Genomic DNA, 16,300 nt, shown 5'->3' with positions numbered 1-16,300 from the left:
TAAAAAAAATATCCAACAAATTAAAACTTTACATTGTAGTATCATTAAAAAAATGAAGCTTTTTACAAGAAAGAACTTAATTTCATTCATAAAGTTAAAAGGAATGAATTGGTTACAATTTTGATATTCGTTTTAATCTTTTTGTTATCATATTTATTTTGAAATACACTTCTTTGTTTCAATTAATTTTGAAAGAATGAAGAATTCAGTAAATTTTTTTTTATTATTATTAAGTTCGTGTTTGGAACTTGATATGAAATTTTGATAAATTTCAATTTAGATTACTTTAAATCAAGAAGTTTGTACCACAGGACCAGGTTAGGTTTCAGGTGGCCTGTTATCAAAAGGTTTAAATTAAGAAGACAGTATATTGATAGATTTATTATAATTTGTATGTGTATGTGTTTGTCCTAGATGGTTTCGGATAAAGTGAGCAGACCATAATTTGCTGTTATTGAGATGACATAAGCTGGAACTCGATCAACTGTGGCTGGATTAACTGGGTAATGGAAATGGGGTCTCAGATTGAAGGCCTGAAATCCCTTAAGATCCCAGAGCATCTATGAGAAATATATTGGAACTATATATGAATGAATGTATGCATGTGTGTGTGTAGTGGGGTGGGGGTGGTTTGTATCATCACTCATTCATTCATTGGCGTGTATCTATGTGTGTGTATATGCACATACATGCAATCACATAAGTATAAAATGGAGTGCAGAAAAAATAGCTCTTAAATGCCAAAGGTAGAGTAAAATATAGTGTTTTATTGAAGCTGAACAACTTTGCAACTCTAGAGTTTCATATTACGATCGGTTACAGAAAATGCTGAGTAAGTTTGCAAAGTTTTTCAGCTCCAATGAAACAACATATAACACATACACTCACGCACATACATGCATATGCATACATTTACACATACTTTTCCTTTAGTTAGGGTTGATTTCGTGTTTTTATTGATATGCACAGTCGATAAGAATAAATTTGTAATTGCAATACATTTTGTTTCATTCAGTTCTAGTTGAAAGAAAACTGTGTTTCTAAAAGTATAGTACCTAAGGATCATAAAAAAGCGTACCAGTTGAACTGTAGATAAAAATACAATCTTTCTTACTTAGCTTTTATGTCAAATTATCCATTGTGATAACTGACTGGAAAGTAATGTGCTTCACCTAGATCACAATAAAATTGCCAATTGCAAGATCTGAACTCCTGGTTTGAAAGTAGAGCACTGTTATACCGTTAAGCCTTCTGTAATTTATTAAATCCGTTTTCCCACTTAAAAGCTGCTTCAATTACTGAAGAATGTAGCCATTGTAGATGGCCTTTATATATTCTTCCATTATTTAACTGGTATGAGGCAGAAGATATAGTTATAAAATCTTTCCCTTCACTGGTGTATGTTCTATTACCTTGATCACATTACTATGTCTGCATTGTAATTGTAATAAGGACAAATATGTATGGGGCAACTTAGCCGACCAATGTAATCTGGAATATGGTTATTAAATGAAACAAAAACACACTGCCTTCTGTTGTTGCCAATTCCATAAATGCCATGTTTTATTTTCTGACTGCTGTAAAACAAGTTGTCTTGATTCTGTTATATTGCTTTTTAATTGTATATGTCACCATCCCGTTTTCTTTTTTCTATTTGTTTTAAGCTCTATAATGCCAAAATTATCATTTTACTGAAAAATGATTTTTTTCCCCAGCTTATTTAAGATTTAGAATTGTGTAAAAAATTAAATTTTATGTGTATGTATGTGTATATGTTTGTATCTAAATGTGTGTGTATGTATGTGTGTGTATTCATGCGTGCTTGGCTATGTGGCAATGAATATCATTTTGTGTGACACCTTGGTCAAATTTCTTCTACTTTCATGTCAGATTGATCAATGCCCTGTAAATGAAATTGTAGACAGAAAATGCAAAGAAACCAGCATTGTCATTTTTGTCTTAATGCCCACCTTTTCCATACTTGAATGGGTCAGATGAGTAAGGTGGTGCAGTATTTTTTACTGCCAGATGCACTTCCTGAAACCAACCAGCACTTATTTCAAGCAAGGTTATAATCTCTCAATCTATCAAACAACAACCAGCCTAGATATGTTTTTGTTATGAACTGGAAACAAACAACACTGTTTGCTTGTGAGGCCATTGTTTACAACCAATGAATACAAGGGGTGATATGAACTCCCTCACATAAACACACAAATACATGTGTATGTATATATATATATCTATATATATATATATATATATATATATATATATATATTCATGTAGTTTCGCGTATAGTCCCACTGCATGGCATCTGGAGCAGGTGTCTTCTACTATAGCCCTGGGCTGACCAAAGCCTTGTGAGTGGATTTGGCAGGTGGAAACTGAAAGATGCTTGTTGTATATGTATGTGTGTACACCTTATCTTGACATCTTGTGTTGTAAATGAGCATCACTGTCATTCAAGTGATGTTTGTTTCTGCTCTGCAATGAGAAACATGTTTGATCAAGAAGAAATATTTTGGTTTCAAATTTTGGCACAAGGCCAGCAATTTCAGGGGCTGGAGTAAGTCGATTACATTGACCCCAGTGCTCAACTGGTATTTATTTTATCAACCCCGAAAGGATGAAAGACAAAGTCGACCTCAGTGGAATTTGAACTCAGAATATAAAAAATGTGAGGGTTGGTGACAGGTGAGAGCTGTCCATTTGCACCAATAGACAACAATAGCTAACATCTAGGCGTTTGTGCTTTGAACAAGAACCAAGGCCACTCCTCCAAATTTAACTTTTCTCTTCAATTAAAGTTCCAATATACAATCAGAAAATAGTAGGAGTGTTTGACTCATACATACATCTTAATTTCTTATATAATCTCTACATATCTAAATTTGTGTTCGACCCATCCAAGCATGTTTTAGGTCTACCTAACTTCATGAAAGATGTAAATCCCTTTTTCTATTCAACAGTCACGAACAGCCTGGCCAGTGGCAAATGTCAGGGTAGACTGTATACTTTTGATATAATAAACAGAGAGAGAGAGAGAGAGATTGTACAGTCTCACTGCATAGCACTTTGTGCAAGTGTCTTCTGTAATCCTGGGTCAACTACTGCCTTGAAGTTAATTTCATAGATGGAAACTGTACAAAGCCTGTCGTATATATACGTGTGTGTGTGTGTGTGTGTGTACACACATTTGCATGTCTCTGTAAATGTTTACTTTCTGCACTAATCCAAAAAATTGGTGAAGTTTGTTATCATTCTCTATCAACAAATTGTCTGCCTACTCTGCACTTTTGATGTCCATATTTGACAACCAGGTTAGAGTTTGAAGCAGGAAAAGCATCTGTCTGTAATAACTATGCTTCAGTAATGAATATTCATCAAACTCATGCTAGCTTGGAAAAACATGTAAATTGGATGAATGAATATCCATCTGTACACATTTGCCCTTTATAAGTCAGCAGTTAAAGTCAGATGCATATGGAATTATTATTCTTTAATCCCTATACAATTCTGATGAAGTAGATCTTTAAATAAACCATTCCAGTCATGACCATCTCATATCATTACAGCGTATCCTTCTTTTTTTAACCTTGTAGCATATGGTTTGAAGTGAATTTAGCTACTATTTTTAATAGGTTGAACAACTACCGTAAAGTACATGTAGGTAACCTCATGTATGTTTGAAATTTAGTCTGATTCAAGGAAATTGATAGCTGACATAGTTTATTCAGAATTATTTGGAACAGTGACTGTCCTTTAATTTGACATAAAACTAGTGGAGCAGCATATTCTGACAATGATCTAATAAACTCCATGTTAACAATTAGTACTTCTATGATGAGTAAGATTAAATTTCCTAAGGATTTTCAGGAGGAACTGCTCAACGGTAGCACAGCTTTCAAACTACCAGAAATCATGCCATTCTGTATTCTTTAACTGCTTAATCTGAATGTTTTCAGCTGTAGCAATAAATCATAGCAATGATGATGATGATCGTACTCATTATTTAATGTCCTTTTCCATATTGGCATTGGTTGAACAATTTGACATGATCAGATGAGCTGCAGCGCTGCATCGAGGTTGCCAAGTAACTTGCAAGATGGGAAAAGAACAGGGAATGGAAAACGCCCTCTTGACTAAGTGTGTGTATGGGTATTTGAGAAGGGAGAGATGGATTTATGCCAGGTGTTGAGAGGTTAAAGTTTGATAGACAGAAAAGTGGAAACATCTTGCTATAGAGAAGATACATGCTACCCTGCATTTTATAAGGGAGTGTGCAAGTAGCTGGGGAGCAGATAAGATGGGAGTGATAGGGTGCATGAACAAACTCTTAAAGCACAAAAAAGAGAGCATAAGAAAGGATACGGACAGTGGATTAGGATGGTTGGGAAAAGTGGGTATAGTTTCACAAGAGTGTGAGGGAGAGTGACAGATGGTTGAAGATGGGGTTAGATGTAATAAAACTGGTTTGTGATTGGAGGCACTTTGTAACTTTAAAAGCCATTTTGTTTGACTCAGATCATGATGTAAGATTCTACAATTGGAATGAAACTGCATAATGTTTTAGGTTTATGTATGGAATATTAGCAACCTTCCCAACTGCATGGTTCTGGGCTTGATCCTGTTGCAGAGTATCTTGGGCAAGTATCTTCTACTACAGCCTTGAGCTGACCAAAGCCTTGTGAGTGGGTTTGGTAGACAGAAACTGTAAGAAGCCTGTCATGTATATATTTAATCGACCCCGAAAGGATGAAAGGCAAAGTCAACCTAGGCGGAATTTGAACTCAGAACGTAGCGGCAGACGAAATACCGCTAAGCATTTCGCCCGGCGTGCTAAAGTTTCTGCCAGCTCGCCGTATATATGTGTGTGTGTATGTGTTTGTTCCTGAGTTTAAGTTCTCAGTGAAAAAAAATTATCTACAATAGACTGTCATATATCCAAGGAGAGAGTTGTCTTTCATTGGCTTAATGGTACAAAAAGCAAAATTAAGTACTGATCCAGTTGAGCTGGGGACTCTGTGAAAGGATTTACTTTATGACATTGTTGCATAATGTTTTCTTTTAACAAGCTAAGATGAGAATTAACATTGATCAAATAGATCTGGTATATTTTGAAAGAATGACACATGTCTGCCATAGATGTACATAACAGTATATGAAATAAAGTTAACTTAAGAGTTACTGATAAATTATTAGTAACAGGTTAAAATGCAAAACTATTGACTGTAAGAGTTTGAGTTTAATGTATGCTACAGCTTGGCAAGACACTTACTTGATCTTTGTCAGACTTACTGAAAATTTGATAAAATTTATAATGGTTCAGTAACATCTGATTGGGAAAAATAATCTTGTTACCATTTAATCTGAGGTTTTCTGTCTTTGTAAAAAATCATTAATAATAGTGTTTTTTGTTTGTTTGTTTTTAAGTATAAAACTTTTATACAAGTTCAGAGACTCCTTTTATATTTTATCATAATAGTGTAATTCCTGAGAATTTTAATAAATATTAAAATCTTAAGGCAGTGAATTGGTAGAAACGTTTGCATGCCAGGCAAAATGGTAAATGGTATTTCATCTGTCTTTACGTTCTGAGTTCAAATTCCGCTGTGGTTGACATTGCCTTTCATCCTTTTGGGGGTCGATAAATTAAGTAACAGTTGAGTACTGGAGTTGGTCTCATTGACTGGCCTCCTTCCCCAAAATTTCAGCCTTGTGCCTAGAGCAGAAAAAAATAAATATTAAAATCTTTCTACTATTTAATCTGAGGTCTTCTGTCTGTGTAAGAAATCATTAATAATGGTGTTTTTGTTTGTTTGTTTTTAAGTATAAAACTTTTATACAAGTTCAGAGACTCCTTTTATATTTTATTATAATGTTTATATATTATTATAATAATGTTTATCATTAAAGAATAAAAAGACAAAATTTACATTGGGAGTGTGAGGGCATCCTCTGAATGAAACTATGTTTTTTCTAGTTCCTTATCACCTTCTTTCAAATTATGCTGACTGTTTGACTTGACACACAGATAATTTTTAGAATAGAGTTGTTTGAATATTTATTTTTACTGATTAGACACATTATAAACACTGGAGGGATGGAGAGCAAATATAATAATTCTTATTTCTCATGTAGGTACACAGCTACAAGTTCTGGGGAGAAACTAGCATTTATTTTATCAGCCTTTGATGGATGAAAGGCAATCTTAATGGAGTCTAAGCATAATCTGATGCTCTACTGGTTCTGCTATTTTATAACACTAACAACAACAATCAATATAAGGAGAATAATAATTCTTAAATTTGTACAAGGCTAGACATTTTTAAGGGAGTATAATGTGGTTGAATGAACCCACATCCAGTATGTCTGACATTTATTTTACTAAGCCTGGGAAGCATGCAAAACAAAGTTGATTCCAATGGGAATGACTGTTTAATGATTGTGTAGCCTTTAGTTCAATATACTACTGTTTATGTTAGTGTACTGTCAAGAGATAAGATTTCTTGTAATAAAAGAGATAAGATTTATTATAATTTACTTTCTTTATTTCATCTTTGGATATTTAGGAAAACTTTTTCCTTTGTTTTTGTTAGTCTGTTAATTTTTTTTTCAGTTAGGTAGGTTTTTTTTTATGCAAGAAAATTTCTTGTCTCTTTCAGAGAAATACACTCCCCAGCGAAGTGGATTGCGTGAACGTAAGCGAGCAGAGTCTCCAAAACAAACTGAACCAAGTGTTACAGAAACCTGGACACCAGAAGAACAATTAGAATTATGGGAAATCAAGCAGTTTGGAGAAAAGTAATTTAAACTTTCTACTTGTTTGGTTTCGTGCATTCATCTTCCCACAGTCCTAAAACTCTATTATTATTTTTTTGCTCTTTGAGATTTTTTTGCTCTTTAAGTATTTCAGTTGGTGTATAAAATTTATTTACTGCTTTGAATATTTGATATATTTTATATATTTCATTATGTAAATATTTTGAAGGAATTATATGTAATGTTGAATCAAGAGAGATGATAATTGAATGACTCTGACTAAAGTAGTAAAATTGACATAAATTGTCAAAGTAGTAACAAGATCTAGAATTCGAAATATATATAATTACACCCGATTTTGATTTGAATGATAAACTTTGATTATCTTTTCAGGTTGGAAAAACAGCGAGCAGCATTACAAGAAAAAACTAGTCAGCAATCTAGTGTTGGTGCAAGTAGTTCTCCTTCAAGCAGTGGGTTACCTCAAAATGCTGCTCAAATCAAAGCTCAAATGGAAATGCAGCTCAAACAGCAGCGTTTGAATCTTCAACAGAAAAGGCTCTTGCAGGAAGCTGGCAAGGCCAATGCCACCAGCTCTGGAGGTTCTGTGGTGTCACTTGCTTTGGGTGTAAACAGTTCATCTGCACAGAAATCTTCAAATACACCAACTATAATAACAACACCTGCTGTAATAAAGAGAGTTCAAGTGCAACCAAAAACAATCCTTGCTTCCCCAGGTAAGCTTTCTGGATTTTTTTTTTTACATTAAAAATGTATCGTTCTGTTTATTTATTTGTTCGTTAGCTTGCTTTTACTTAAGATAATGAAGTTACTGATTGTGTGTGTGTGTGAGTGCATGGGAGAGAGAGAATAGTCAGGCATCAAACAAATTGATAAAAGTATTTGCATGAATTCAATTCTTCTTAGTTTATTCACTACTTTTCAAGCTTCTCTGTGCCTTATTTATGCATGCTTTTACCTATTTAAAACACACAAGTTTACACTATAAATATTTCATTATTTCAGCTGCTGCTGCTCTGTCGAACAGTTTGTCAGCTACTACTGCCAGTGCCATCCGGCCAGGTGTGAAGGTTCAGTTACCAGGTACCACAATTACACTTCGCCCTACAACTAATGTTACTCTTGCACCTAAACCAGGTACTGTGGTTTCCACAGCTAGTGGAGCCACAGCTCGGCTTATTTCTCCAGGACAGTTACAGGCCACTCGAGGTAATTTCTCATTTTATTATTACTTCAAGTTGATACCACTCTTTTATATATATTACTGTCGCAAGTATCCTATTTAATCAAAATAATCCGTTGTTTTATGTTATATATGTATGTTTGCCATTAGTCAGTTGCATGAGACTCTAAGGTGTGAAGTAATAATCAGTCTAACCAACACACTATTTGATATGTGGGTGTGTGTGTGTGTGTGTAGAGGCATGTGGCTTAGTGGTCAGGGGTTAGACTCATGATCGTAAGATTGTGGTTTTGATTCTTGGACTGGACAGCGCATTGTGTTCATGAGCAAAATTTCATTTCATGTTGCTCCAGTCCATTCAGCTGGCAAAAGTGAGTAATTCTGCGATGGGCTGGCATCCCATCCAGGGGAAGGTGATGGAGCGTATATACATCACAGAATATGGGAAACCTGCCTTATGAGTTTATATGGCTTGGGAAGGATTTTTAACTTTTTTATCCTGTGTTTGTATGTACGTATGTACTCTGAAGCAGAAGTATTAAAACCAGTCCTTCTGGTGGTGTAAAGCACCTGTGTGGTGCAACATAAAAGTACCCATGCAGTGCCACATAAAAGCACTCAGCACACTTTGTAAAGTGGTTGGTGTTAGGAAGGGCATCCAGCTGTAGAAACCTTGCCAAATCAGAACTGAAGTCTGGTGCAGCTCCCCAGCTTGCCAGCTCTGGCCAAACCATCCAACCCATGCCAACATGGATAATGGACGGTAAATTATGATGATGATGATTGTGAATCGTTGGCGATTTTCTTCCTCTGACTTCCTTTCTATTGGACTTTCCTCTGTTTCTGAAGAAGAGCTCTGTTCAAAGCATTAAACCGTCTTTCTTTCTTTCCCTGAGTGTCTGCTAATACTTTACATGTACCACGTCCTCGCGTTGTTTTTTTTTGTGTTCTTTGCTTTTTTGTATTTACTATATATATATGTAGACTCGTTATCATCATTGTTATCTAATGACCACTTTTGCCTGGTGGCATAAGTTGCATGGATTATCATGGACTGAATCCTTATTCTGAATTACTGCCCTTCTAGACAGTTGGAGGATCAAGGCTTGCTCATAATTTCATTTTGAACATATTTTCTACATCATGTTACCTTTCCTATCACCAACTGTGTTAGAGTGTACTGGGTGCATTTTATTGTACAACAGCACTTAAGGAGGTTATTTTATCCCTGAGAGGACTAAATAGTCCTCTTTTCCTCTGTTGTCTCTATTCATTCATATATATATATATATATATATATATATATATTTTCTCTCTTTTTTTTCTCTCCTTGTTTCTTTCTGTGTTCCTTTCTGTTGAAGAGTGTAGGCTTGAAACGTTAAAGACTTTCTCTATTCCCGAGTGTTATACTAATACATCCATTTGTTGTCTACACCACCTGTCTTCGTCTGCTGTTTTTTCATGAATTCTCCCTATATATATATATATATATCATCATCATCATCATCATCATCATCGTTTAACGTCCGCTTTCCATGCTAGCATGGGTTGGACGATTTGACTGAGGACTGGTGCAACCGCATGGCTACACCAGGCTCCAATCTAATTTGGCAGAGTTTCTACAGCTGGATGCCCTTCCTAACGCCAACCACTCAGAGAGTGTAGTGGGTGCTTTTACGTGTCACCCGCACGAAAACGGCCACGCTCGAAATGCTGTCTTTTATGTGCAACCCGCACAAGAGCCAGTCCAGGGGCACTGGCAACGATCTCGCTCGAAAACCCTACAAGGCCAGTCAGGCGGTACTGGCAACGGTCACGCTCAGGATGGTACATCTTATGTGCCACCCGCACAAGAGCCAGTCCAGGGGCACTGGCAACGATCTCACTTGGCTTGCCGGGTCTTCTCACGCACAGCACATTTCCAAAGGTCTCGGTCAGTAGTCATCGCCTCGGTGAGGCCCAATGTTCGAAGGTCTTGCCTCACCACCTCAGCCCAGGTCTTCCTGGGCCTACCTCTTCCACGGGTTCCCTCAACTGTTAGGGAGTGGCACTTTTTCACGCAGCTATCCTCATTCATTCTCACCACATGTCCAAACCAGCACAATCGTCTCTCTTGCACACCACTACTGACGCTTCTTATGTTCAGCTTTTCTCTCAAGATACTTACACTCTGACGGGTATGCACATTTACATTACACATCCAGCGGAACATACTGGCTTCATTCCTTGCAAGCTTACGCATGTCCTCAGCAGTCACAGCCCATGTTTCACTGCCATGTAGCATGGCTGTTCGTACACATGCGTCATACAGTCTGCCTTTTACCCTGAGTGAGAGTCCCTTTGTCGCCAGCAGAGGTAAGAACTCTCTAAACTTGGCCCAGGCTATTCTTATTCTAGCAGTTACACTTTCAGTGCACCCACCCCCACTACTAACTTGGTCACCCAGATAGCGGAAGCTATCAACTACCTCTAGTTTTTCTCCCTGGAATGAGATAGAAGTTGTTTCCTGTTTGTTTACAGTGTTTATTGCACCTGAACATCTGCCACATACAAAGACTAACTTTGTAGTTAATCTGCCTTTGATATTGCTGCACCTCTTATGTGTCCATAGCTTGCACCGGGTACATCTTATAGAGTTACTACCTACTCCTCAAAAAACTCAGGAGAAAATATTTCCGAAGATATCACTGACTCTATTATTATCTAGAGATTGTCTAACCTGTTTACCTTCGGACAGATGATTTCTGTAGTTACTATCAGTGTATTTTGGCGATTTAAATAAGAGTTTTGACTGTTATTTCCAGCAGGTAGACATACTTGGTATGTCCTTTGATTAATTTTAATCCTTCAGCTAGATGTATATATACATTATACATTTCCCTATATAATTTATATATATATATATATATATATATATATATATATATATATATATATATATAAAGATAAAAAGACTCCCTTCCATCATGAATGACCATGGGATTGCACCAAGAAAGTTCCCCTCCGAGGTACAAGTCTGGGCAAGGTTTTTTATAGAAGACCTGGAGTCACCAATGCATACCAGCCTCCCCTCTCCATGCCACCAATGTTATCCAAGGGAAAAGTAAAGGGGCCGATACAGCTTGGCACCAGTGATGTTGCAACTCATTTCTACAGCTGAGTGAACTGGAGTAAGATGAAATAAAGTGTCTTGCTCAAGAACACAATACACTGCCCAATCCAGGAATTGAACTCACTACCTCATGATTGTGAGCCTGACACTCTAGCCACTGAGCCATGCGCCTTCACTATAATATATTTATTATAAAGAGAGAAAGAGATAATCAGTCAGACATATAGATAGATGATAGAGAAATATCATATGTTAACGAGCCTTAATCTAGAAATTAATAAAGTTTTGATCCTGACCACCCCCACCACTGCTGCCACCAGCGCCAGCACCACCACTATCACTGACACCAACATTATCAGTATCCAATTTTTGGTTGACCCTGTTGCTTATATGAATTACATAAAAGTGCACTTGCTATGTTACCCTGACAAATCATCATCTAACATCATCATTATCATCACCACCGCTAACACCAGCTCCCTCATGCAAAATACAAATTGGTACAGAATCTATATTTTCTGAGATTTTAGTATTGATATTTTCTTTGAAGATGTTAAAGAAAACAACTATATGATCTTACATGTTGACCATTTCAGCTACTGTTCAAATAAGACCACAAGTTATTGCTCAAGGTATGCCTGGTCAAGTACAGAATGTACAAATTATTCAAGGACCTCAAGGACAGCTTCAAGTACGAGGACTCTTACCTGGTATGTTTTGTGTTTTATTTAGTTTTTTTTTTTTTTTTTTACTGTTATAAAATGATAGTGAGATTGGAGTAGCTTCCAAGTTACATTACTACTTCACTGAAGAAGTTTTCTATCTAAACTTTTTATGATTCAAATAGAAGTTCTAATGTTTGGCATAATACATATAACTTTATAGGGAAAGAGAGTCTTATCAATGTAAGACTTTGCTCAGTAGTAAAACTTCTCTGATGAAATAAACAAATGGTTTCAGAATTTGTATTCCATCAGAGGTTTTTTCACTGCCAAGTGACTACATAATGATGATTTGTTCTTTCAGAAATTCAAAAAAAAAACCAAAAAAAAACAACAACAAAAAACATGTTATCTAAAAGACAAAAAAATTATTAAAAACAGTAACACATAATAGTACTGCTGCATACATCGTTGGAGCATTAGTTCACTGTGGAAGATATTTATGTTTGCATTGTGATTTATGAATAACTATAGCTGTGTGGTTTCCTATTAGTGTTTTTAAACTCACAGGAAGATCTCTGCTCATGCAAGGATTTGATCTTATGAACTATGGAGTGCTATCACTGTTTTCAGTGGTAAGCTTATTATGCTATGGTGCTTGTTTGCAGTTAAATGATGGACCATCGAAATTATATTTCTTTGCCAAGGAGATAAAACTGATGGTAGGATACAATTATAGTTTTGTATTTCATGAGAATAGCTTTGTGTCTGTACTTTGTTTGTTAATTATTGTTATATTCTGAATTAATTTTTCAACTCCACCAATTGTATTGTTTATTTAATATTGCAGGTCAGCAAATAGTAAGGCTTCCTGACGGCCGTCTGCAATTGATAACACTTCCTACAACTGCCCCTACTGTGGCTACTGTTTCTACAACTACTACACCTGGTCAAGTACGTCCACAAGTGACCATCCGGCCACAACAGCAGACCGTTTTACTTAGCACCTCTGCTGCTGCTGGTGCAACAGCTCAGCCTACTAGGCTTGTTGTCCCTGCTGCAAATACACAACCAACTGTTACTGCCACTACAACTGCCCCAAGCACTACTCCAAATGTTGCTGGAACAACAACAACAACCACAACAACGATAACAACCACAGTAACAGCCACAACTGCTTCAGCTGCAGCAGCAGCAACAACAACAACAACAACAGCAGCAGCAGCTGCGGCAGCTGCAGCAACAACAACAGCAGTAGCAGCTTCAACAACAACAACAGCAACTGTACCAGCAACAACAGTAGCAGTAGCAACTTCAACAGTAGCTGCAACGGTAGCGTCAACAACTGCTCCTGCAGTAACAACACCAACTGCAACAGCTCCTGCAGTTACCACTAGTGCAGTGGTTTCCTTGTCTAATTCCAAAGTCACTCAAAATACTAGCACTACAACTATACTAACCACTGTTGTATCTCGTCCAGCTGTCAACACTGTGGTACCTGCAAGTACCACTATGTTAACAGCTTCTCCACTAACCAGTCGTGTGATTGCCAAGCCTATTGTGTCTGTGGTTACAAGTCGCCCTGGTACAACAACAGTCCCTATTGCTATTATGAACACTGGTAGTGTTGGTGGCACCAGTGTTTTGACAACAGCCCGTCCTCTCACTGCCCTGGCTGCTGGCTCTAATGCTCCTGCAACTACCTCCAGCACAGTAACTCATGCAACTGCAGCTGTCACTGCAACAACAACCACAAAATATGCACTTACTCCTCAAGTTGTGCAACAAGGTATCTAACTTATTGTTAAAAGAAATTATTTTATATTCTTTTGTATGTTTTGCTTTCTGTTACGGAACTTTCTGTTTCTCCTGTTTCTAGTATTGCATATGAAATGTTAAAATGGTTGAGTGGATTAACACCTCACGTTATGAGTTCAAATTCATTGTTGGCATTTGGGTCATTAAACAGCACACTTTATTCCACATACTTCTCTTCACTTGAGAGGAATAGATGACAAAACACTGAGGAAAAGTTACTCATATGGTATACAATAATGATACAATAAGTTCATTATCATTATCAAAATTTACCTCCTTTATAGAAACAAGAGTTAAATGAACTTGAATGGTTTATTAAAGAATTAAATAAGTTACACTCAATGAATTATGGAAATAATATCAACCCTAACCCTAATCACAGTATCTAGTTATATACCACTTATTTCTTAGTTTAATTTACTGCAGTTGATTTGATTGACAAGACCCTCTTTTTTACCAGATAGATCTTGCTTCTATTAATTCTAATATACATTATAATCACTCAGTCCAGTATTGCTGAGTGATTATAATGTATATATATTATAATATATATATTCCTTCAGAATATTTCAAATGAAGGAACCTGTCCAAAACATTAGTCCTTTCCATTCTGTTTGGTATTCTAACATAACTTGCTTTTTATATTTACTGTAATACATTATATATTTTGTTTAAACATAGTCAAAGTTCAGTTGATAGTTTAGTTGAATTAACTTCACCCTCTCCTGTTATAAAATGTATGACCTCGTACTTAAGGAAAGTAATTAAATTATCTTTCAGGTTGTTTGAGAGAAATCAACATTTTACTGTTAAATTAAGATTTTGTTTATTTTTATCGCAGTTGTTCGACAAGCTTTGCTGCAAAATCAAAGCCCAGAGATCCAAGCGAAATTACTGGCATATCAGCGGCAAATGCAAGCACAGAAATCACAACCTATTACTACCTTACAGGCTCTTGCAGCCATACAAGGGAAATCTAAGGATAAGATCATCAGTGCATTGCCTCAACAATTGGTGCTGAAGCAAGCTACAAGCTCAACCAGTACGACCATCCCTATAGTCACCAATACTGTCTCTACTGCTGTAGAGACGCCAAAAGCAAAGCCTAAAGCTCTCACTCCAGAACAGAAGGATGAACAAATTCGGTAAGTTATTGCTTATATTAGCTGGCCCCTTGCCATCAAAAATGACGGCTAATTGTTGTATTTTATATATAAATAAGGTACAAAATAATCACAGACATTCACATACTTCCCTTGTACACACATATGCTCACACAGAGTTGAAACACTGTTTGATTTTTTTCTTTTCAGTGTTGAATGTTCACTGTCCCACTTCCATTGCATGCACACACACGCACAAACTTTCACATGACTCCTTTTTACATGCACACACATATACTCATGCAAAGTTGAAACGCTGTTTGATTTTTTCTTTTCTCACCATAGAACTTCCATCATCTCACTACTAAGTTTGCCATCACCCCTTCCTTTCTCATTCATATGCTGTGATGGAGAAATACACAACAGTATTATAGTAGATGTTTTTGGTTGTTGAATAACTTCTCATTAAATGCACACTAGTTGAAATTGGGGGTGGGGTCCACAAATGGTGCTGCCTTACATTCCTGTTAAAATCAACTGTATTAATTCCACCTTATTGTAAATTGGTTGTTGTTTTATTCTTGTGAGTATTATAATAGCAGCACTAGCTGAGATATCTCTTCAGATGTGTAGCTTTCACTAGCAAATTTTTTGTGTGGTTTACTCAGACAAGGAAGAACAGCACCCATGATTCTTTTGTAGGGAATGGTGGTGGGGTAAAGGAGGAAGTTACTTCTCAGGCTGGATATCTGGCCTGAATGCTTGCAAACAGAGGGCTCACCCAAAGATACTGAAGGGCCAAGTGGTGGGTTAAACTGAGCAGCAAGTTAATTCTACCATCCGGCTGTAGGTACAGCCCACTTGACAGGTTTCTACACAGTTTTTGTGTATCCGATTTCAACAGGTCAAATTGTGGCTGTGTAGAAGATAAGGTTTTGCACAGTGGGACAGCAATGTAAAGTTCTTAATTTTATGGCTATGCTTGCACTTACAAAGAAACTACTTAATAACCCCTTTGTTCTTACAAAAAAACTGATCAGTAAAATTTTCTCTACAAATCATAGTTTACATCTAAAAAATTAAAAAATTAAAAATTACTGTTTTTTTTCTGGAAGAAAAGTAGTTGAAAACTGGTATGTTAGTTTATTAGTTTTCAAGTTAAAAAGCAAGACTCTAAAGTAAGTTAATCTATGCCCTTTTAGGATCAACGTAATGTTCCCATGCTAGAAATAAAATACACAATGTGCCCATACTATAAAAATATATGAATGCCTATTTAATGTATCTATTGTTATATTCTGTTTTGCAGCCTTTCTGTGTGTAGTCAAGCTCTAAAGAATATTCTTGATAAAATTGAAAGAGAGGAGAAAGTAGAACAAAAAAGGATTAAGAAACAAGAGTGTGCTGAGGAGAAGCAGAAGCGTGTTATTGCCTCCAAGCTTCAAGCTGTGCTCTTCAAACAAAAAGAAGCCTTGAAAAAAGAGATTTTACGTAAACGTTCATTAATGGAGAAGAATCTTCAACATGATATTCAGGTATTTTGAACAACTTTTACATTCTGCTTACTGTTTAATGATTTAGAAATTATGTTTTCTCTTATTTTTTACTTAAATGTTGCTTTATGTTTTGATTTTCA

General features: G+C 36.3%; 1 protein-coding gene across 4 annotated transcripts in view; it reads left to right on the top strand.

Moving 5' to 3' along the window:
* LOC106882806 (nucleosome-remodeling factor subunit BPTF) overlaps nt 1-16,300 on the top strand; it is a 72,369-nt gene that overhangs the window by 47,468 nt on the left and 8,601 nt on the right. For all 4 annotated transcript variants that reach the window (XM_052966951.2, XM_052966950.2, XM_089350508.1 and 1 more), the window contains exons 11-17: nt 6,669-6,807; nt 7,159-7,502; nt 7,792-7,995; nt 11,678-11,791; nt 12,594-13,532; nt 14,403-14,706; nt 15,974-16,199. In XM_052966951.2, the coding sequence (XP_052822911.2) occupies nt 6,669-6,807; nt 7,159-7,502; nt 7,792-7,995; nt 11,678-11,791; nt 12,594-13,532; nt 14,403-14,706; nt 15,974-16,199 (2,270 nt within the window). The remainder of the gene's footprint in view (nt 1-6,668; nt 6,808-7,158; nt 7,503-7,791; nt 7,996-11,677; nt 11,792-12,593; nt 13,533-14,402; nt 14,707-15,973; nt 16,200-16,300) is intronic.

Source organism: Octopus bimaculoides, chromosome 4, assembly GCF_046866305.1.
Source record: "Octopus bimaculoides isolate indiv1 chromosome 4, ASM4686630v1, whole genome shotgun sequence".
Taxonomy (NCBI): Eukaryota; Metazoa; Mollusca; class Cephalopoda; order Octopoda; family Octopodidae; genus Octopus; species Octopus bimaculoides.
Note: the sequence above shows the minus strand (reverse complement) of the source record. Positions and strands in the feature narration are given on the sequence as shown.